The 23556-nt window shown below is 37.3% G+C and overlaps 3 protein-coding genes across 14 annotated transcripts in view; 1 reads left to right on the top strand and 2 right to left on the bottom strand.

The window, feature by feature from the left end:
* Positions 1-23556, top strand: part of Nf1 (neurofibromin 1) — a 243895-nt gene that overhangs the window by 166649 nt on the left and 53690 nt on the right. The gene's annotated exons all lie outside the window — the stretch shown is intronic.
* On the bottom strand, positions 707-18831 carry Omg (oligodendrocyte myelin glycoprotein). 2 transcript variants are annotated; one of them, XM_042691753.1, is made up of 2 exons: positions 18767-18831; positions 707-2392 (listed from the first exon to the last, which is right to left on the bottom strand). In XM_042691753.1, exon 2 carries the CDS (start codon positions 2384-2386, stop codon positions 1067-1069), a length of 1320 nt encoding a protein of 439 aa, XP_042547687.1. In that variant the 5' UTR covers positions 2387-2392; positions 18767-18831; the 3' UTR covers positions 707-1066. The 2 variants fall into 2 exon arrangements, with proteins under 2 accessions (XP_042547687.1, XP_042547681.1); XM_042691747.1 differs by lacking the exon at positions 18767-18831 and adding an exon at positions 3217-4130.
* Positions 8783-23464, bottom strand: Evi2b (ecotropic viral integration site 2B). Of its 6 annotated transcripts, none has more exons than XM_042691712.1 (3): positions 22653-23464; positions 18767-18891; positions 8783-10341 (listed from the first exon to the last, which is right to left on the bottom strand). In XM_042691712.1, the coding sequence occupies exons 1-3, from the start codon at positions 22706-22708 to the stop codon at positions 9053-9055; spliced, it is 1470 nt and encodes a 489-aa protein (XP_042547646.1). In that variant the 5' UTR covers positions 22709-23464; the 3' UTR covers positions 8783-9052. The 6 variants fall into 6 exon arrangements, with proteins under 6 accessions (XP_042547646.1, XP_042547677.1, XP_042547636.1 ...); XM_042691743.1 differs by lacking the exon at positions 22653-23464 and adding an exon at positions 11015-11017 and having other exon boundaries at positions 8783-10417; positions 18767-18834; XM_042691702.1 differs by lacking the exon at positions 22653-23464 and having other exon boundaries at positions 18767-18980.

Here is a 23556-nt window from a genome sequence, read left to right on the forward strand (position 1 = left end):
TTTATTATTTGTAGAAATTTCTCAGTTTCTTCTGGTTTGCTTTGGAGTGTCAGATCTGTCCCATGCCCAGTCACTACCTGATTGCAGCATCAAAAAATAAACTCCATCTCTTGTCACTTTCCTCTTCTCCTTCCCTCACTCCCTCAGAGTGGCCCAAGTTTGCTATACTCCATGATTTTATCCTTAAATTAATATTATTTTTAATTTTGGTGAATCATTCTTATTTCTGATTATGTAAAAGATAAGGTCTCTCTCTTGCACTGGTAGTAGGATTTTAATTTTGTAAATGAGATTTTCAACAGTAAGTGAAAAAGGAAATATGCACTAAAACTACTCCCTTGTAAGTCGTTAAACTAAAACTTTTTAGTATTACATTTCTCAAATATAAACACACAGTTAAATTTTCCTTATTAAAATGCAAGGTCTAGTGTCTTCTAGCCTTTTTAAGAGCTTTTATGCATTATGTAATCTGTAAAGTAGCCAAGAGTTCCTCAGAAGCAGGACATCATTTAGATTTAAAACAACTATGGCTTGTGTATAAATAATGATGTGGCATAACCATTCATAGGGTAGCAGCCCCAGTTTTACTCTACTGGCAAATTTTTGGGACACTACAGAATTTCATTCACCTTAAAAATGGTTAGGCCTGGTTGATTCTACTAGATAGATTAATTGGTTAGTATGAGTAGAAAACCAAATGACACAATTATGAGCATAGACCTTTTATTTTTTCCCCAGACATTTGACAGTGTAAACATACATAAAATACATATTAAAGTTTAGATGCTTTATATTTATGCAATGAATTGAAGCCTTAAAAAGAAAGCATTTCTTTTTTTTTTTTTTAAAGAAACTCATTAGTTTTACTTAAGACAGTAAAATAGCAGCAAGTACCAAGACACTGCACTTCTTTTAAGACAGGTTACTTCATTTACATCAGAGTCAGAAATGTAACACTGACTTCCTGAATACTTAATATAGCTTGGATCACTGGTTAGATAGGGACATATTTTTCCAACTGTACATCAGGGAGGATGCTTTCATTAGTTTCAGAAAATGTAGACCCTCAGACAGACAGCATAACCACAGCATTGAGCATTAAGAGAAATGAAGCATTTACTTTCCAAGCACTTGCCACAGATAATTGAGTCTTTACATTTGCAGTTGTTTCTTCCCTTCGTAAGTTAAGGGTTGTGCTTTGTTGAGGCATTTCAGAGAAATTATTTGGCATGCCACTAGTGATACTTAGGGTCATGGGTGTTGGGGATGATTTTGTTGAGCTAGTGAGGCTTGTGTTGGTAATCATCCCATCGTGGAGATGAATAGTTAGAGTTGCAGCTGCTGCTTCATGTGGGTTGATCGTTTCTGTGGATGTATCTTCTGGATAGGGCACCAAAGCCTTATCAGTGCTAGTAAAGGTGGTGTCTTTGCTTAGTGTGACACCAAATGTTGTTTCCTTTGTTCGATATTGTTTGGGTATTTTGGTCACTTTGGGTTGAGTCACCATACTCAGAGAGTTAATGGTGTCCACTGTCTGCATTCCACTTACAGTAAACAAGCTTGAGGTAAATCCAGGAGGTGTGGGATATATGTTATGTTCCTTCAGAGATGATATTTGTTTAGAACAAGGAGTCCCTATCACATGAGCATTTGTTTCCATCATCCACTTTAGTAAGTAAGTAATATTTTGTGTATGGTCACATGACCACCTGTTATTGTAAAGAGTTATCTCTTGCAAATGCAAGAGTTGGTCAAATGATTGATCTGGAATGAATGTAAACTTATTGTTATGCAAGTAAAGATGTGTGAGACTTGTCAGGTTTATTAATGTTCCTGGAAGGATTTGTGTCAAGGAATTATTAGACAGGTCCACGATGTGTAGTTTGGAGGGCATGTTGGTTGGGACTGTCCAAAGTTTGTTACCACTGAGGTTGAGAACCTCGAGACTTCTTAGGGTATTTTTAATCAGGACAACCTTTTCCAGCATATTCTTAGAAACATCCAGATACTTAAGGTTCCACTGATAAGCAGTATCAGATTTGTCAAGAAGTTTAATGTTGTTGTTAGCAGCAGACATGTTCCAAAGAGACCGAGGTAACTGAGCAGGCAGGCTTTCAAGCCTGTTGTTTGAAATGTCCAGAGTCCTCAGATTGGTATATTGGGTTAACTGGTTATGCAGATCAGTAAAGTGGTTATAAGACAGGTTTAAATGTATAATATTCTCTTGCAGTCCCGATGGTAATGTAGTCAAGTTTCTGCCTGAACAGTCCACATGCCTATGCCTCTCTGTGCATATACATTGGAGAGGACAAATGCATAAAATACCAGGTGTGAGAGACAGAAGGATGAACAAGCAGGGAGACATTTTCAATATCTGATATTCCATCAAAGCCTAGAAACAAACAGATATACCCTTCTTTTATTATGCAAATACAAATTAGGCATCTGCATGGGTCAGTTAGCATTAGGCAAAAATTTCAATAAACCTCCTTGTTTTTGAGTCCTTTTATAATTGTTCCAGTGATTAAACTAACAAAGCTCCCCTTCATTTATAGTCCAAATGCCTAATCAGATTCTTCAATTGGGGCTATGTAGCAGAGACTCTCTTCCCCCTACTCTTGCCTGCATTTTTTTCTCTTATTTTTCTCTTCTTTCATTACATTCTTATTTATCTCGTAGCCTTAATGCGATAAAATGGAATTATCTGCAAATAAAGAGTTGTAGTCTTAAGCTATTACTATTTTTGATATTTTTTTTAACTCGGAAAAAAATGGCTGTCATGTCTGGGTTTTTGTTTTGTTTTGCTTTCCAAATCTCTGCAGTATTATAAGACTCAGCATATAGTATAAGATGAGATACTATTTAGATAATAAAGCAATTCTTTGACATTTCATCCTTTTTAGTATATATATATATATGCATACATATAAATATATATATATATATCCTGTAAGATCATTTTAAAGCACTTGAAAAACCCACACCAACATCATACCTTTAACCTTACATTTTCCTGTATGTTTCAAGATTAATTCTAAATGAAAAGCAGTGTGAATATTTGCAAAATGAACATAAAAAAAAACCCTCAACAGTCACTGCAGCAAATTTCAGATACATGCACTTGCTATTGAATGTATATTCAATTCTAACATGGCTTTTTCTTAAAAAAAGAAAAAATCCAAAGACTGTCTCCTACTAATTTAAATGAGAGCTTACCACAGTGTGGTCTTCAGCATCAGCATCTCATTTTCTCCAGGAAACTTGAGGCTTAAAGGTCGTCTTGTTCTGGAGAGTCGGAACGGCTTCTGGCTGTGGGCTGCGCTTGCCTGCTCAGCTGCATTGTGTTGCTGTGAGCTGAAGCTCTGCAACCACCTGATCAGCCCCACATAAGAAGACTGCAGAGCCGTCATTGGTGCTGACTCAAATTTATTGCAAGAGGTGCATACGCAACAGAATGGATAATTTTTTTTTATTTACAGACTGAGCATACCTCTATAGCTCATACTTGCTATAGAATGGAATACCTCATGTAAAATTAGAACTGGCCTCTACTTTTTCCTGTAATTTTCTGGCTTTGGCTTTCACATTTCAACGTTTTCCTCATTAAGAGAATCTGTGGTTTGATTTAATGCCTTCTATATTCTTTTTACATGCTGAAAATGGATTTGATCTTCATGGATAGATTTCTAAGACATTAATTTGACTATTTTTAATTCCTGCATTTCACTGTTCTTTTCTAAATGTTATCATGTCATCTTTTTAAATGTCATAAATACAATCTGTTTGATTTTATGCCTTTCCTCACTAGGGTTATATTTAATCAACTTTTAAAAATTACCAACCACTTAAGTATTTCATCTTCCTTTGAAGAGATACAGAAATATTTAATTATGTTAATTTTGTCTTTATCTTCCTAATATAAAGGATTATTTGACCATGGCTATACATAGACTACACTGATTTTATTTTACTTTTTTGCAGTCCTAGAAATCAAACCTAAAATAGGCTACATTTTAAATGAACACTGTAGGCTTTACAACAATTCCTGTGGTAAAACAACCATGTTTTGCCAGCCATAGGTGGCTTGCACCTGTAATCCTGCCTACTCAAAAGGCTGAGATCTGAGGATCGAGATTTGAAGGCAGCCTAAGTTATAGAAAGTCCATGAGAATCTTTCTTTCTTTCTTTCTTTTTGGGGGGGGGGGTCCGGTCATGGGGCCTGAACTCTGGGCCTGGGCGCTGTCCCTTAGCTCTTCAGCTCAAGGCTAGCGCCCTACCACTTGAGCCACAGCGCCACTTCCGGCTTTTTTCTTTTTGCTTATGTGGTGCTGAGGAATCGAACCCAGGGCCTCAGGCATGCAAGGCAAGCACTCTACCACTGAGCTACCTTCCCAGCTCCTGTCCATGAGAATCTTGTCTCCAGTTAACCACCAAAAAGCCAGAAGTGGAGCTGTGGCTCAAGGTAGAGTGTTAGCCTTGTGCAAAAAAGCTCGAGATAGCACCCAGACCCTGAGTTCAAGCTCTCCAGGACAGGCAAAAAATAATAACATTGACCATGTGTATAGGATTACGTGTATAGGATTAAATGCTTAAAACTTACTCTTAGATATAAGTAGTGTTTCCTTCAGATATATGTGATTTTTATAGTTTAGAGATTAAAAATCAATTTCAAGTGACTTTTAGTCTTTTGTATTTTCTTTTTGAAAAAGTTAATTTACAATTATATGAAATATATTTAAAAGAAAATCATAGTAAATTTTTCAAATGAGATCAGATTTATGATGCTCAAAACCAATTTCCAGAATGGCCAATTTGCCTTGTTATTACAAAAAATTAGAGACAAGACCATAGAAGGAAGTGATGAAAACAGCTAATACCCCCACAGAGACAGGTAGGGAAATGTACACATGGAGAAATCTCTTCGTTTATTTTCTTGAAAAAGAAGCTATCTTCTTGTAGTTACTTTTTATATAAAACTAACATTCCTTCAGAATTACCTACATTTTATAAGTCTGCAACATTACAAATTTATTATTGATTAGGTGTTTTATTGCCACTTTATTTTGAGGTTTTATCTGGGCTCTAGAATCTTTCTATGGATTTCAGAAAACAGTCATCAATTGTAATGTGTTAAAAAGTGTTACATTCATAAATACTTTTAATCCTGGGGCTGGGAAGGTGTCTCAGTGGTAGAGTGCTTGCCTCGCATGCATGAGGCCCTGGGTTCGATTCCTCAGCACCACATAAGCAGTAAAAAAAGCCGGAAGTAGTGCTGTGGCTCAAGTGGTAGAGCGCTAGCCTTGAGCTGAAGAGCTGAGGGACAGCACCCAGGCCCAGAGCTCAGGCTCCACCACTGACAAAAAATAAAAATAAAAAAATAAAATAAATATTGTTAGTCCAGCCACCAATGATGTCTCAAGCCTATAATTCTAGTTACTAAGGAGGCAGAGATCGTGAAGGAGGCAGAGATTTTGAGGATCACAATTCAAAGCCAGACCAAACAGACAAATCAATCCAAAGCACCTGGCATGAGAGTATTTCCTAATACCCATTCTTGAAGATCCTTTTATCTCCAAAGGAAACAACAAAAAGCTGAAAGTGGAGATATGACTTAAGTGATAAAGTGCCAGACATGAGCAAAGAAGCTGAGAGAGCTCAAAGCCCTGAGTTCAAGCTTTAGTAATGGCACAAAAAGGAAGAAATATCGTTAAGAGTATAGAGAATGGGTTGTTTGGGGCATTTGTAGATATGCCAGTTCCTGTGTATACTATTGAACTTTAAGAGTTTTGACTAGGGCTGGGAAGTTGGCTCAGTGGTAGAGCGCTTGTCTTGCATGCCTGAGGCCCTGGGTTCGATTCTTCAGCACCCCATAAGCAAAAAGAAAAAAGCTGGAAGTGGCGCTGTGGCTCAAGTGGTAGAGTGCTAGCCTTGAGCTGAAGAGCTGAGGGACAGCGCCCAGGCCCAGAGTTCAGGCCCCACGACCAGACCCCCCCCCCAAAAAGAGTTTCGACTAAATATCAATTTACCAAGCATAGTTGCTTTTTTTTTTTTTTTCCCCTGCTCCTGGGGTTTGAACTCAGGGACATGGCTCTGTCCCTGAGCCTCTTTGTGCTCAAGGCCTAGTGCTCTACCTCTTGACCTATAATGCCACTTCCAGCTTTTTCTGAGTAGTTCATTGGAGGTAAGAGTCTCACAGACTGTCTTGCTCGGGCTGGCTTTGAGTCATGATTCTCAGATCTAAGTCTCCTGAGTAGCTAGGATTGCAGGCATGGGTCACTGGCTCCCAGCAAGCACTTCATTTTCTTTAATTTTAGGAAGCCTCACTATACAAGTGTGGAAGTAGTTACCAATTCCTGTTATCTTTCCTGGTGTTTGTATTTGAAAGGATGCATTGTTTCTTTAGCTGATAGATTCAAAAAATATTGGGTTTAATCTGTATCATGTTCAGATGGTCTGAATGTATATAATACTAATACAATGATAGTAGTGACAATGTTTCTCATTTCAAGTTTAGGGCCATACATACTGTTCAAACTTTATTGTGAAATTCTCAAAGAAATAGGACTCTTTTTGACTCTTTTTGTTTTGTTTTACAACTATTTATCATTTCTCCTACCCTATTTGGGAGAATTTTAATTATTAAGGACATTAGCACTTTATCTTGATTAAATGTACAATTATTTTTTTCCTAGTTTGCACATATCTTTTAATATTTTTTGGTGGTTTTAACATTTAAAAGTGTCGTGTAATTAACCCCCTCCCCCACACACACACACCCTCCTTTGTTTTCAGTAGTGGGGCTTAAACTCAGGACCTCACGCCCTCACTTGGCTTTTTTGCTGGTTTATTGTAGATAGTTTTGCAGACTTTTCTGCTCAGTCTGGCTTTGAATTTCAATCCTTAGATCTTAGCTTCTTGAGTAGGTAGGATTCCAGGCCTGAACCACCAGCACCTGGAGTAAGAGTATTTCCTAATTCCCATCCTTCAAAAGGACAGGAAAAAAGATGGTGGAAAGGAGCAAAGTTGTGAAAAGAGCCCTTAATATGTGAAATGAGGTGGGTTAAGATGATGCAAGTTGTGATTGGAGGTATGGTTCAGATGGTAGAGTGCCAGCCAACCAATGAGCAAAAGCATCAGATACTGAGTTCAAGGCCTGGTCTTGGACAACAAACAAAAAAAGATTATTGAAGACATTTCAAAGACAAAAGTGTCCAATTTACCCTTGCTCAAATACTTAAATTCAAAAGAATAAGGAGAAATTCTTAAACTCCTGATTGCTTGCTGTAAAAATTAAAAGTGGTAAGTTTGAAAAATACATGAAAGAAATATTTTAATGTGTTAGACAGAACTAATGTAATATGATAAACATCATGCTTACAAAGTTCAAGAAAGTACTTCTGCACTAAGTGTTAATTGTCAGGAAGGGAGACCTGAAGATCAATGGATAAGCATTGTATGTGAAGTCCCTGGCTATGATTATAGATGCGGCTTTGTTAATTTCTTGACCACTAATGCTACATAAACATGCTGTATTTCATTTGAAAAATCCCAAAACTGTAAGAGGATCTCAAAGGTTAATTATGCGCTTGATGGACAAAGAAGAACTTCTGTAGTTACAAGTTGAAATCTCCACAAGTTAGACTTTGACAGGTTTGGCCTATCACTGTTCTGGTATTTCACAAAGATCAGTTGTCAGGTAATGAGGTTAATGATGAAATTGTACATTTAAAAGATAATTTAAGCCTGGCTTAAATTATCTGGTGGCTCATGCCTGTAATCCTAGCTACTCAGGAGTCTGAGACCTGAGGATCATGGCTCAAAGCCAGCCTTGGCAGGAAAGTCCACGAAACTCTTATCTCCAATAAACCAACAGAAAACCAGAAGTGATACTGTGGCTCAAGTGGTAGAGCACTAGCCTTGAGCTGAAGAGCTGAAGAGCACCCAGGCCCAGAGTTCAAGCCCCATGACCAACCCCCCCCCCCAAAAAAAAAAAAAAAAAGATGAGTTAAAAACAAACTAAACCAAGGTGCAAATAGTTTAGGCCTATAATCATAGCTATTCAGGAGGCTGAGGTCTAAGGATCATAGTTCAAAGCCTAGACAGGAAAGTTTGTGAGAATCTTATCTCCAATTAAGCACCAGAAAAGTCGGAAGTCGAGCTGTGGTTGAACACTAACCTTTAGCAAAAAGCTCAAGGACAGTGTCCAGGCCCTGAGTTGAAACCCCAGGACTGGCACCAAAAAAAAAAAAAAGACAAACTGCAAGTGTGGCTCAGGTGGTGGAGTGCCAGCCTTGAGCAACTAAAGCCAAGCAAGAACATGAGGCCTTGAGTTCAAGCCTCAGTACTGGCATTTAAAAACAGCAACACAAAACAACCCCCCACCCCCCAACCTTAAACTTAGTCCCTTACTCCCTTAAGACTTCATGAACTAAGTGTTCATTTAAAACTTGAAGAATGTATCTTTTATTCTTCTCCATGCCAAAGTTTGAGATAGAAAAATAAAACTTTATTTTTCAAGTTTATATGCAACTTTACAGGAAACAAATCTACTGGTAATATTAAGTATATGTATTACTGATTTCCAGTTGACTTCTATCATGCTCTGTACAAAATATACAGTTCTTTAAAGATATACTGTAGCCATGTGCTGGTGGCTCAGGCCTATAATTTTCACTACTGAGGAAACTGAGATCTGAGGATTGTGGTTTGAAGCCAGCCTGGCAGGAAAGTCACTGAGATTGTTATCTCCAATAAACTATTCAGTAGAAGCCAAAAGTAGAACTGTGGCTAAAGTGGTAAAGCACTAGCCTTTAGCAAAAGAAGCTCAGGAACAGCACCCAGGCCCTGAGTTCAAAAAAAGATAAGCACTATAGCTAAAAAACCCTTCTCTGTAATACAGAAAAACATTCTGCATACACATACAAGCTTTGAGCACATTTCAGGTAGTTCCTGAGTAGAAGTCAGAATTGGCTACAGTTTTCATTTTATATTGTTCATCACACAAAGAACAATAAAAGATGGACTCATGGATGGAAGACAAGCCAAAAAGTATTTACAACAGTTCTTCAGGTGGTGGTGGCAGTGGCAAGGATTCAGTAAGATCTTGATCAGAGGCAGGAAGAATAGAGAACTCCTGACATTGGATCTCATTGTTGAAATCTTCTTGACTCTTGGTAAAATCTGGTGGCAAGGGCAAGTTAAGTAAGTCAGAGTGTGATGGAAATGGTTGTTTGTTCTCAGAATTATCATCTTCAGAGGCTTGATTTAGACTGTCCAGAGATGGTTGAAGATAAGTAGAATCATTTGAACAAGAAGATGCAGTTATTGGGGGTTTGTCTGACTGGTTCTTGTCTTGTCCTTCCACATCAACAAAATGAGGTGGTGGAAGAGGCAGATCTGCATCATCTGAAGAAGAAACTGCAGTACCAATAGTTGATCGGTCAGCACTGTCCTCTGATGTGCCAGTTCCTGGCTCTTTTATTTTGTCTGTTTTGGAATTGATGGCATCTCCAATATTTTCACTTGATTCAAACAACTTAGCTGCTAAATCATCTACTATATGTGTGCTTTTGTTTGGTTTCCAGGTCATAAGTGAAACAATTGATGTGTGTTTTGTGGATATTTCATTTTCTCTAATGTTATCCATACATATGTCAGGAGTTTCTCCATCAGCAAATGGAGATCTACCTGCCCAATTTTGGTCCCTTAACACTGGTTTTCTCAAACATTTCCATAGGATGATCATCAGTATAGCTACCAACATAGAAATCAGAATTATACCAATTAATATAGCAGCTATTGCATTATAATTAGTTTTATGTGGAATTCTTTTGTTACTGGTAGGTTTTGAGGTGAACACTGGTGTATTCCTCGGTACATTGATAGTCTTAGGTAAGTAAACAGTTGGTGTTGGCTGTATGGATAGATTATGAACAGTTGGTACCACTGGTGTTTTAGAAGAGTTATAAACAAGTAATGGTGATTGTTGAGAGGGAGTGGAAGTATGGGGAGAATGTGGTAGTTGTCTAGCAGAGGTGAACACAGGCGGTGCTGTTTGTAGAAAGGAGGTATTGATGGTTGGAATTGGTAGACTGATGATGTTGTTGTCAGGTTGTCCAGAAGTGTGAGCTGCTGGCTTCCCAGAAGAAACATAAATAGCCGGTGTTGGTTGTTCAGCGTTGATTTTGGCAGGTGATATTGGTTGTCCAGAAGAAATGTTGTTGAATTGTGTTAGTTGATCCAAAGCATTTCCTGTTGTGTTTTGAGAATTAGTTGAGATATATGGCACTGATGATGTAATTAAAGCAGATTGTGGCTCCTTTTCTGGTATGGCCTTTGTCTCTGAGAAAAATACATTGTTCATGTATTCACAAAACAAAATTATGATGAAATATTTGCGATCCATTTTAGAATATTTCTTCCTTACCAGTGGTTTTACAACAAAAGAAAGAAAAAAGACATATCATTTGATGTCAAATTACATTTGTTTTTCTTTTTTTATTATATCAGTTATACTGAAATGGGAGATCATTGTTAATTAAATTTAATTATTTTCACACATATTTACAATATATTCCAATTAATCTCATCCTCTATATCACTGTCTCTGTATTGATCAAAAACTCTCATTGAGGTTCTTTATACTGTTTTCATACATACTTCCAATATGTTTCAAAAGTATTCAATTTCCATCTTTTCTTTTTCCCTTCCACCTTCTCCTACACTGACCATCATTAGAATGACTGACATAAAAAGCAGGTAGACACCTGATTTGTATTTACTATGCTAATTTACATTTGACTCACCATAGGTTACTATAAACAAATCTTGTATAGTCCAACTCATTATGTAGCATTTGGACCTCCTGGGTAGTGGTCTTCTAATTCTTGGATCTGTATTTGGCCCTGTGGCCCCTCTCTCCTTAACATTATTAACAGTATTAACTCCTCAGCTCAGCTCATACTTCTTAAGTGCATAGTTCAGTGTGCTAGGTCCGGGTACTTGTTCTTTTTACCCTCTGTTCCTACAAATGTGTACAAATGATCCTGTTACCTTGAGGAATACCAGTGACAATCTGCTACCATAATCCTATTGTCCTTACTTTTCTCTTTCCCCTTTCTTCACCATTGGACATAGTTGACTATTCCTTCACTAGTATTTGACTAGCTCTTTGTAAGACAACCATGACCTTCCACTACTCTCCCTTATGCCTCTCATAGATAGTTGATACTCAGAAATCACCCTTACCTATTCTGTTTCAAAATTTTTCTTTGTGTTTTCTTCACATCTTCATGACATAACTCCCGATCTGCAGTTATCTACTTTATGAGTCAAAGATTTTCTTTCACTGGGCACTGGTGGCTCAAGCCTATAATCCTAGCTACTAGGAGGCTGAGATCTGAGGATAACAGTTTGAAGCCAGCCCAGGCAGAAAAGTCTGTGAGATTCTTATCTCTACTAAAACTACCAAAAAAGCCAGAAATTGAGTGTATGGAGTGTAGCTCCTGTGGTAGAGCACTAGCCTTGAACACAAATGTCCAGGACCAGGGGGGAAAAAAAAACTCTTCTTCAGACCTTCTATGCCATAACTCCCAGGTCTACATAAGCAAACTAAATCTTCTTTTTTTTTTAAGTCCATTTGTATGCTCCTTAGTGGTTATTCTGTGTGTGTGTGTGTGTGTGTGTGTGTGTGTGTGTGTGTGTGTGTGTGTGTGTGTGTGTACATATCACTATCAGCAAATTTGACATGTTTAAAAATGGAATCCATCTTCACTTCAAAACTAATTACTCTAATGAAATTGATATTTTGGTTATTCATACCACTAAGATTCTTTTTTTTTTTTTTGGTCATGGGACCTGAACTCTGGGCCTGGGCACTGTCCCTCAGCTCTTTAGCTCAAGGCTAGCTAGCACTCTGACACTTCAGCTTTTTCTGCTTATATGGTGCTGAGGAGTCAAACCCAGGGCCTCATTCATGCAAGGCAAGCACTCTACCACTGAGCCACCTTCCCAGCCCCACCACTAAGGTTCTTATACACAGTTTATTGTATTAGTAATTTTTGTGCTAGACCTCACGATCTAGCACTGTGTTCTTATATCCCATAGTTTTAAAAAGAATCAGTTCAACTCTTAGGGTCAGAATCTTAGTGATCTCTGAGTTTGGTCAAGTCATAGTCAAGTAAGCCTGCTGCTACTTTTAGGCATGTATTAGTGACCACTAGATTTTTGTCAGGTTCTGGCTAGGTTTAACATAAAAAATAGTTTCAAGTGGTTCATATTCTTGTGGTTGAAATACCAGGAAAAAATAATTACAGTCATTTGATGTTTCCTCACAAAGTTACTCAGGGGTACATAGTGGAACTAACCTAGCCTGGACAGGTTTCAGGGTCAGTTTCCCAGAGACTTAAAACTGGAACTGAATCTTAAAAGGTCTGTAAGAACTAAGTTAGCAAAGGAATGATCCATTTGGGATGAAGATACAGGCATGAAAAAGGAAGCACATTGGGGTTTTTTGTGGATGTGGCAGAGAGTAAAACTTGAAGAATTAAGTTCTGGTTCTGCTTCTGCCACCTTACTACCTATTAAGCCATGAGACTAGTCACACAATCTGTCCACTTCTGCCTTACTTTAAAGTGAAGAGCTATACCAAGACAACTTTCAGCTCTGAGTATACTTGTTTTGTACTATACCAAACATAGTGGTAACTGTCAGTTATTTCTTAAGGAAAGCAAAACCTCAATGTTATATATGATAAAAAACTAAAATTAATCTGTAGATTATCGAAGAGACATTTGTTGTTCTGTTCCAAGGCACAATTAAAGGTTTTAAAAGTAGACTTTCTGGGCTGGGAATGTGGCTTAGTGGTAGAGTTTTTGTCTAGCATGCATGAAGCCCTGGGTTTGATTTCTTAGTACCACATAAGCAGAAAAAGCCAGAAGTGGTGCTGTGGCTCAAGTGGTAGAGTGCTAGCCTTGAGCAAAAAAAGCTCGGGGACAGTACCCAGGCTCTGAATTCAAGCCTCAAGATGGGCAGAAAAAGAAAAGTAGACTTTCATGCTTTGAGTAGTTTTCATTGGTTATCCCTCTACTACTGGTAAAGCAGTGATAATAAAATGAGACCCCATCTTTTTGGGGATGAGTGTTCTTTGTGGGTTTTTGTTTTGTTTTGTTTTGCTTTTGAGACAGGGTTTCACTATATAGCCCAAGTTAGACTTGAACTAGCTATGTTTTGAAGCTGGGCTCAAACTCTCCTTCCTCCCATTTTCACCTGCTGAGTGATATTGCAAGTGTATTCCAAAATTGCCCCATTTTAGTAAGGAAAAAAATACACGATTGATTTCCATGTTATCTGTCTCTCTTTTCTCCATGGTGTTAAGCCTTACTTTAAAGTTCTCATTAGAATTCCTGCTTATGATGAATTACATTAAGTGCTCCCTTGCTTGAGATTGCTGTTGAGACAAGACTTCTAAACTGACTTTTCTTCTTTTCATACTTTCCAAATACACATTTTTTACCCTAAACACTTTTAATTATGCTGTTTTTCACCCTATGGATGTATTCTTTTTTTCCAAGTCTATCCTTTTTTGCCCTTCTGATTGCATATCTGTATCTGTCTTTATCTTGCACAATTGTTTGAATTCTCCTTTTTTTTTTTTTGGTCAGTCGTGGGGCTTGAACTCTGGGCCTGGGCACTGTCCCTCAGCTCTTCAGCTCAAGGTGAGCACTTTACCACTTGCGCCTCAGCACCACTTTTGCTTTTCTGGTGATTTATTGGAGATAAGAGTCTCATGGACTTTCCTGCTCAGGCTGGCTTTGAACTCCTGAGTAGCTAAGATTATAGGTGTGAACCACTGGTGCCCGGCTTTTTTTGTTTTTTATTGTTTAATTAGCTGTTCATTTTTTTTTCACACAGTTTAGGTTAGGGGTTTTTGTTTGTTTTTATACCTGGGCCACCAACTTTTAGCAATTTTGAGTCAACCAGTTTTTTTTGTGTGTGTGTTCACACAGTGCTCACCAATACCAGTGCTTGAACGTAGGGTCTGCATGCTATCCCTTAGCTTTTTAGCTTTTTTGCTAAGGCTAGTGCTGCTACTTAAATGACAGTTTAACTTCTTGTTTATTTCTTGTTAATTGGAGATTGTTAACTGTGATCAGACCTCAGCCTCCTAAGTGCTAGCACAACAGCCACTGGCACCTGGCTTAGTCTACCAATTTTTTATTCTGAGATTTTTTTGGTTTCATGGAAGTTTTACTTCCCTGAGTACTCTTCACCTAGAATCATCCATTTGTATTCTTGCTATCTTTGCTTCTGTGTGTTTGAACAAATGCCCACATCTTTTTTTTGGGGGGGGGGGGGTCCGGTCATGTGGCCTGAACTCTGGGCCTGGGCGCTGTCCCTCAGCTCAAGGCTAGTGCTCTACTACTTGAGCCACAGCGCCACTTCTGGCTTTTTTCTTTTTGCTTATGTGGTGCTGAGGAATCGAACCCAGGGCCTCAGGCATGCAAGGCAAGCGCTCTACCACTGAGCCACCTTCCCAGCCCCTAACATCGTGATATCATGCCCTACTTCCACATGTAATTTGCTCTTTTTTTTTTTTATTGCTTGGCTTTTCACATTGTCTTTTCATCACTCTCATCTCAAACAAGATTAAAGAGAATTCTGAAGGAGGAGGGGCAGGACCTAGGAAAGGAAAAGAAAAAGAAAAAAAAGAAGAAAAAAAAGGACCTTGTCTAAGCATGCATATACTATGTGTTGTTTTAACACTGATGATGCATGTATTTTGTTTCATTGAACCTTTAAATGGCTTCAGAGGAATGGCTTTGTGGTATACAAATCAAGAGATAAATTGAAATGACTTAAGTGTAAGGATTTGTACCAAGATCTATGTAATTTCTCTACCCCACAGGCCTCATAATTTGATTCCTCTTCAGTAAACGTACCTTCCATATTAGACACTCAGTAAACATTTGATCCATATTAGTCCTCTTCTTTCTATTTCACTTTTCCCACTGTTTGTGGTGGGGTTTTTGCTGTTTTTGTTTTGTTTTGTGTTTTGCCAGTCCTGAGGCTTGAACTGTGGGCCTGGGCACTGTCCCTGGGCTCCTTTTGCTCAAGGTAAGCACTCTACTACTTGAGCCACAGTGTGCCACTTCCAGCTTTTCTTGTGATTAATTGGAAATAAGAGTCTCACAGACTCTGCTGCTTGCGCTGACTTTGAACTACAGATCTCAGCCTCCCAAGTAGCTAGGACTACTGGCCGGTGTAAGTTACTGGCATGCAGCTTCTTTTTTCACTTTTATTAAGACTTCTTTCAGAGGTGGCTCACACCTGTAATCCCAGCTAATTGATAGTAAAGATAGAGAAATCATGGTTCAAGGCTAACCCAAGCTCAAGGCCTCTTCCCCTTACCCCTCCCCCCAAAATTACAAGACTTTATGTCAAAGAACAAGTCAAGCATGAGTGTATGATTGTAGAGAGTGTGTGTGTGTGTGTGTGTGTGTGTGTGTGTGTGTGTGTGTGTGTGTGTGTGTGTGTGTGTAACTACAGAAAAAAGGACTAGGAAATATGGCCCAATTGATAGCCTGCTTAAGGCCCTGAATTCAAACCCTATTACTGCCAAAAGACTTCTACCAAGGTATAAACAAAAAAGGTAAAATCTAAGTAAGTAAATTCTGGGTGTTTTGTTCTGCTTGTTTTTAAGATGAGCTATTACTGTGTAACCCAAGCTGGCCTTGAACTTAGGATGTTCCTGCCTCAGCTTCCTAAATGCTGAGATTAGATGAATGCACTACCAAATGCAGCTCAGTAAATTCAGTTTATCTGTTTTGCAAAATGTTTTATTCATTTTGCAAAAAGGAACAGATTTGGAATTTTTGGCATAGACATGAGAACTAAATAATCTATGCAGTTCCAATTCACTATTTTTGTAGATTACCAAAAAAGGGCTTTGTTAGAAAATGTTATTCTTGAATGTTTCACTTTTAAAATGATTTTAGAAAATGCTTCCAGAGCAGCAGAAGATATAGGCCATGAATTGTCTTCAGCCGAAGATGTTTTCCTCTTTTGTGACGGCTTAAAATAATTTAGTTTTTAAAAAAATACCGTTCCTCTTTTTAGTTAGCTGAAAAAGGAAATAGGGGAAATGGTGAAAACAGGAACCTAATTTGAAACCCAGTTTAGTTGGTAAGATCAATTTTAGTAGGTTTATATCCTTAATGTCAGTAAGAAGTTGTTAGAAACTTCATTGTGAGATTTTTTTACTTGTTTGCACAATATTAACTACAGAATTCCATTTTGGAACTCTCTCATCATTTTCTCCCAGTTTACCCTCCTAGGTTTTTCTACATCATAATACTGGAATCTATTAGTATCCTACTATAGCAATTCAAAGTAGTCCAGAAAAGAAGCATCAAACAAATATTTTGATTGAATAGACCTCAGAGGGTTTACAATATAAAAACCTAGTTGAAAACTTTTCTCTAAAGCATCAAAGACTTAAAGAAGAATAAGTAGGAGATGTAAAAATTAAACTTTTTTTTCCAAAGGTAATGAAGGTAGTGTCAAATATATGATTTGTACCTAAAGTATATATTGTTTCTGTGTGGGGACCAGGTAATAGTAAGAAAAACTTAATGTGGAACAGAAAAATAACAGAAGAAAAACAAATAACCCAAAAGAGAAAATTGAAACAAAAAAAATTTTTTTTTTGCTTGTCCTGGGCCTTGAACTCAGTCTCTGTCTCTGAGCCTCTCTGTGCGCAGGACTAACACTCTACCCTTGAGCCACAACTCTCCTTCAGGCTTTCTCTGAATAGTTTATTGGAGATAAGAGTCTCATGGACTTTCCTTAGCTGAGCTGGCATCAAACTGTGATCCTCAGATCTCAGCCTCCTGACTACCTAGGATTACAAGCATGAGCCACTGGCACTGGGCCTAAGTTTACCACTTTTGAAACAAAATTTATAGAAAGCAAAAATTTTATGGAAAGGGAAGGATCGGTTGATAGAAGATATTGAAAAGAAAAGTTAACAAATGTCTGGGAAGAGCAGTAAGTTCTTGTAGAAGATAGAAGTGGGTAAAGTGAAGTTTGAAGAGAGAGGTGCAGATGAGAGAAACAGGCACACAGTTGTACTCCTGTCATTGGTCTGCATCCACAATACAGGGAACTAGTCTGTCCAAGCTGGAGGCCTTGAGTAGATGAGTACTCAAACCCACTTAACCTTCATTTTAGGCTTGCCTAGCTTCTATAAGAATCCTGAAGATTCCCTCTTCTCCCCTGTCCACTTCCTGCCTGTTTATCTTCCTCCCTGACACTACCTAGAAGCGCATCTGCTAATTACTCCAAATTGCCTGTACATAATCTTATGTGGAACTTCTCTAGAAATCCTTTATAATCTCAGGCAAAATCCAAATTTAACTACCTTCACATTGTGATATTTTCCTCATTATTTTAGGCTGGCACTTTGAAGTTTAAATTTGCATTTTGCCCTTTCCTGAATATTTAAAAAGTTTTTTTTAAAGAAGAGGAAGATGTAAATAGTCTTAAATAATAAGCATTTTAAACACAGTTGCAGTGGGGTAGGAGTCTGCATGTATTAGACATGTGTAGTACTAAGCCCAGCATTAACACTGATGCTGGAGCTTAGTGGTAGAACACTTGCCTATCATGCAAATTCCTGGGTTCATCCCCCAGCACTGAAAAAAAAAAAGAAAAGGAAACTCTTTATTAGAGAAATTTAAAAATATATATTTTCTAGCTTCTCAAATAGATAAAAAGGCCACTATGACATGTTAGGAGAATCATAAGTATCTATGAAATGTTAAACTAGATTATCACCCATTATGAGATTTATTATTCTTCAAAAACATAGACCTATTGAAACTCTGCAATTTTTATTGAAAAGACAAATTGACTTTGTAATTGCCCAGTTTGCTCACATAGTTTATATATAAGTAACAGTTTTGTACTTTTTATTTGTATCTTATGTCCTTTTTAAAGATCAGATAAGAATATGTGACATAGATATGTAGTTAATGTGAGAATAGTATACCCATTTTATCTTAACAGTTTTGTCTTAGGAAGCTTTTAAAACAAATTAGAATATTTTCATGTCTTCATTATTACTTAACTATAACATTCTATTTGTATAAAAATGAAACATGATAATTAATATCCATCTAATTTCTTTTTAAATTAAGTGAAGGCAAGATGATATTTTTACTATGGAAACTAAAGGGGATTAAAAAATGAAAAAGATTTATATCTGTAGATTATATTATGGATTGAGAAGTTTTTATAGAAACCAAGTTAGATTTTTTTTCTTTGTGATGATGGGGGAGTCCACATAACTCTACTTAGTAAGTTCACTACTGCACTGAGCACCAAGATATAACCTGATACCTAAACTTTTTAATAATTAATATTTTTATGTTGTAAATGCAGTCATATCTCCCGGAATCTAGTTGTATTTTCTAAACTTCAGCTTTATCTGTCATGACTGTATATTGTTTCTTTTAATTACAAAAATAAATTAACAAATATTTTGATTGAATAGACCTCAAAGGGTTTACAATATAAAAACCTAGTTGAAAACTTTTGTCTAAAGCAAGCTTGACATTGAATATTTTTAATTCTATGCAACAAAACCACAAAACTTGTTAGAGACATTTTTAACTATCGAGATTGAACTCAAGTTAAAAATACTAATGATTCTTTGGGTTTTAAAATCAAATCACATCAAATAGCCTATGTGTGAAATTTTTCTTACCTGCTAACTTCTTTTGCAGAATGGTAAATTCTTGTTGTAATAGATCATTTGGTGATTTGGCTAAGAAAGGTAAAAGGGTGGTCCAATTCAGATTAAAGTGCTCTTCTAGCACACTGAAATGGTTTCTGTAGAACAGAGGAAGTTTATCAATAGCTGTTAACAGGAAGAACAGGAAGCCACAAAAATGACTAAGATACATACCACTGCTTAACAGAACTCATGTTGAAACACAATTTGGGGCTATATGATTGGAGTGCTTTGAATTAATGTTTATTTTAAAAAGCCTTAAGATGCTCTATGATTTATAACACTTAAATGTTTAAAATGAAACATTGACAAGAAAAATTATGCTTTCTGGGGGAAATCTGTTCATTGGATATTAACCCATAGTGATATTTCTTTTTGGAAGAAGTAATGATGTTTGCTTGTATGATCTTAAGCAAGTCACTATACTTCTGTGTCACCATTTCCTCCTATGAAGGAGAATTTCTTTATTGGGTTATTGTAAGAATTAAATAATATTTGTAAGTATCCCCCACATGGTAGGTAAACAGTGTTATTCTTTTCTCATTTATTATGTAGGGAGAGCCCAGGTAACAGTGTAATTAAATTATTTTTGCCAAATACTTTTTCTTCTCTTTTTTTTCTTTCTTTTTTATTTCTTCAGTGCTAGGATCATGACTCTAAACCCTAGATTTAAATAGTTTTTTTTAAAGTAAGAAATAAGCAAAGTAAGTAAAACACACCTATCATCTCAGCTATGTGGAAGGTGTGGAGGATCATTAGAACTGCAGTTCAGTCTGAGCGATAAAGTTCCAGAGATGCTTATCTCAATAGACACGTCTTCCCAACTATGGCAGGAAGCATAAATCTGATGATCAAACTGGTCCAGGCAGGCCTGGGCAAAAGAAAAGACCCTATAATAGCTAGAGTAAAAGGGGCTCGATGGAGGCGTGGCTTAAGCATTTGAGTTCCTGCCTAGTGAGCTTCAAGGCCCTGAGTTCAGCAGTGGGGAGGGAAGGGAAGAAGAAGAGAATGCTAAGATAAAAGGAATAAAAGTTTATTTGTTTGGCAGTACTGGGGGTTTTGAACTCAGCTTTGTACTTTCTAAACTGGCACTGTACCCTTGAGCCATGCCACTAGTCCTATTTGTTGTTGAGACAGCATTTCATATGTTGCATAGGCTGGCCTTAAACTCTTAATCCTTCTGCCTTGGCTTCTTAAGTGTTGAGATATAGGTATGTATCACCATACCAGCTGTTACAAATTTTTAAGTCCCTGAATTAAGTTGATAAACCTAATTTCTAGTGGTAGAAAATTAGTGTGGTTTTTTATTTTTTTATTTTTATTTATTATTTATTTAGGTCTGTTATGGGGCCTGAACTCTGGGCCTGAACACTGCCCCTCAGCTCTTCAGCTCAAGGCTAGCACTCTACCACTAGAGCCACAGCACCACTTCCGACCTTTTCTGCTTTATGTGGTGCTGAGGAATCGAACCCAGTACCTCATGCATGCAAGGCAAGCACTCTACCACTGAGCCACCTTCCCAGCAGTGTGGTTTTTTAAAATTAAAAAAAACCCACACACATAAATTTTGGGTCAGAAGTGTCTTACTGACCATCTTTAAATACCTACCAATGTTGAAAATGAACGTGTGTGTGTGCGCGTGCGCATGCATGTATGTCCTAGTACCGGGATTTAAACTCAGCCCCAAAGTCTTGTTTGACTTTTTCATCCTAAGGCTAGTGTTCTCTACTTAAGCAATACCTCTACTTTTGGATTTTTACTGGTTAATTGGAGATACGAGTCTCACAGATTTGTCTGTTGGCTTCAAACTGATCCTCAGATCTCAGCCTCCTTTAGTAGCTAGAATTACAGATGTGAGCCACAGACTCGCCCAGCTTATGAACCACTTGTGTTTGTTCATGAAGTATTATTTGCTAGTATTATTCTGAAGATAGGTATTTACTAGCAAGGTAGTAAGGAGTAGTGGGGGGGGGGGTTGTTTGTTTGTTTGTTTGTTTGTTGGCAGTCCTAGGGCTTAAACTCTGGGCCTGAGCACTGTCCCTGAGCTGCTTATTGCTCAAGGCTAGCACTCTACCACTTGAGACAGCACCACTTTCAGCTTTTTCTATGTATGGGGTAATCAGGAATTGAACCCAGGGCTTTATGCATGAAAGGCAAGCACTCTACCACTAAGCCACATTCCCAGCCAGTGGTAGTGAATTTTAAGTATTCTGAAGAAATAAAGGTTTTCTGTTTGGTGAGAAAATATTGAGCATGAAAATTGTTTCCTAGTTAACTTTTCATTTTTACGAAGATGCTGTTTTGCTTTAGTTTCCTCTGTATTTATGTCATTTGATTAAAAGAGGGCGTGTGTTATCACCCTGAGTTCTGGGGTCTAACCTCATATTTTTAATTTGTATAAAGTGAGAAAACTTCCCAGAGTTATTTCTAATCTAAAATAGATATCTAGATGTTACCAAGATTGGTATCAGTATTCTTTCATGTTTTACTTTGCTAGCATTTTACTTCACTAGCTTTATTTAGAATTTTAAACAACGTAATAAATTAGTGGGGTTTCCCACCTCATTTAAAGATGCAGTTATGAAAATTGTAAGAAGTAAATTTGTTGGCCAGAAGCAGAACCATCTAGGCAGTTAGGTAAAAATTGCCAGTGCTTGAAACTCCTCCTCATTCTATTTGAATCAGAGAGTGTGAGAATTAGGCCTTGATGGGTGTTTGTGTTCTATTTGTTACTGTCTTATTAATCCTTCATATGATTCTGATTTATAGCCAAAGTGAAAACCACTAGTCAAGAAGGGAGGATAAAATTGTGGTCAACTTGGAAAATACATAATTTTTAAATGGCTAGCATATTAACATAAAATAAATATTACTCATTAAGTATTTTTAATGTAGATTTTTTTAATGTAGCCTTGTTTTTAATTAGTATGCCCTTAGTCCATTTCAGTAGATATTTTGAAAATATCTCACATTTTAAAGCATTATTAATAATAAACATAAGCATTATTTTTTGTGAACTATGCATTGTTCTAAGAGCTTCATCAATATTAGCTAATTTAGTGATCTTCATAAGTGATTGTGGTAATCTGTATTACTATTTCCACTAGACATGTGGGAAAACTGAGGCACACAGACTGTAAATTTTCAAGGTCAGGCTCATAATAAGCTATCTGGATCCCAAAACACATGCTTACTACCAAGACTCAGTCTGGAAACTTGTATATACATCATCCAAACAGCTTGTTTGTTTGTTTGTTTGTTTTGTTTTGTTGGTTGTGGGTCTTGATCTCTGGGCCTGGGCACTGTCCCTGTGCTCTTCAGCTCAAGGCAAGCACTCTACCTCTTGAGCCACAGAGCCGCTTCCGGTTTTCTAGTGTTTTATTGGAGATCAGAGTCTCGTGGACTTTTCTGCCCTGGCTGGCTTTGAACCATGAACCTCAGATCTCAGCCTCCTGAGTAGCTAGGATTACAGGTGTGAGCCACCAGCGCCTAGCTTGTTATTTATTTTTTATTGTGATTAAAATTCAACCTTTATCCTTTTGCATTACAAGATTCAGGCCATGGATTGAATTTCCAAATGGAAAAATTTGCTATATTGCCTTATCATAACTTCACCCAAACACTTTTGTCGGTCATGGGGGCTGAACTCTGGGCCTGGACGCTGTCCCTCAGCTCTTCGGCTCAACACTAGTGCCCTAGAACTTGAACCACAGTGCCACTTCTGGCTTTTTTCTGCTTATGTAATGCTGAGGAATAAAACCCAGAACCAAACACATTTTTTAAATGTAACTAATTGAGATGGAAGGCTTGACTTGACTCTTAAGTTTTTACTGTACTTGGATTCAAGCTAAACAATTACCTTGAATAGACTTTGTAATTTTTCAAACCTGAGCACAGACACAAACATACCCCCATTTTCCTTTGTTGATATCACATTGGATAATAAAAATGAAAATTTATCTTTTATTAATTCACTTGGCATCCTTGAAGTTCAAATAGTAACCAACCTTAGGATATTTGGTATTTTTTGTTTGTTGGCAGTGGTTGAGACAGAGTCTTACCATTTGGCTTAGTGATCCTCCTGCCTCAGCTTCTCAAGTGCAGGATTACAGATGTGCATCGTCCCCCAGGTACTTGTTACTAATGATCCAATAAGCAGCATTTATTTCAAAGACATGTTATTCTTACATGCTAATTCATACTTCAGACTTATGCTTAGCCTTCTGATGTGCCTTTATTTCTTACAGATAATTATAATGTGTTCTAAGACAATAAAATACAAATATGCATGGTTAGTTTTATGCTAATGATCTTAATTTATACAGAATGGTTTTAATATTTATACTAGTAAAGCACTTTCTTTTGTATAACTGTGTATGAAAATGAAGGATGTAGCATGAAATTAACTACATTGGTATAAGAGCTAGTATGAATTATGCCAGATCTAATCAAAGGTTACCATTAATTTATACAGTTCAGCTCTGCACATTAGGAATTTTACTTCTGTTTGATATTAAAGCATACTCTTGGCTCTAAGGACATACTGAAACTTTTCAAAGTTCAGTTCCATTGGTAAAAATTATCTTATTATTGCTGAATAGAAAAGATTCATTTATTCCTTGCTATCACTGTTAGTCAGTTTCCTCGGTTTAGCTTTTTTTTTTTTTTTTTTTTTTGTCGGTCGTGGGGCTTGAACTCTGGGCCTGGGCACTGTCCCTCAGCTCTTCAGCTCAAGGCGAGCGCTCTACCACTTGAGCTACAGC

This window comes from Dipodomys spectabilis, unplaced genomic scaffold, assembly GCF_019054845.1.
Source record: "Dipodomys spectabilis isolate Male_0828 unplaced genomic scaffold, ASM1905484v1 ptg000004l, whole genome shotgun sequence".
In the NCBI taxonomy this organism is placed as follows: domain Eukaryota; kingdom Metazoa; phylum Chordata; class Mammalia; order Rodentia; family Heteromyidae; genus Dipodomys; species Dipodomys spectabilis.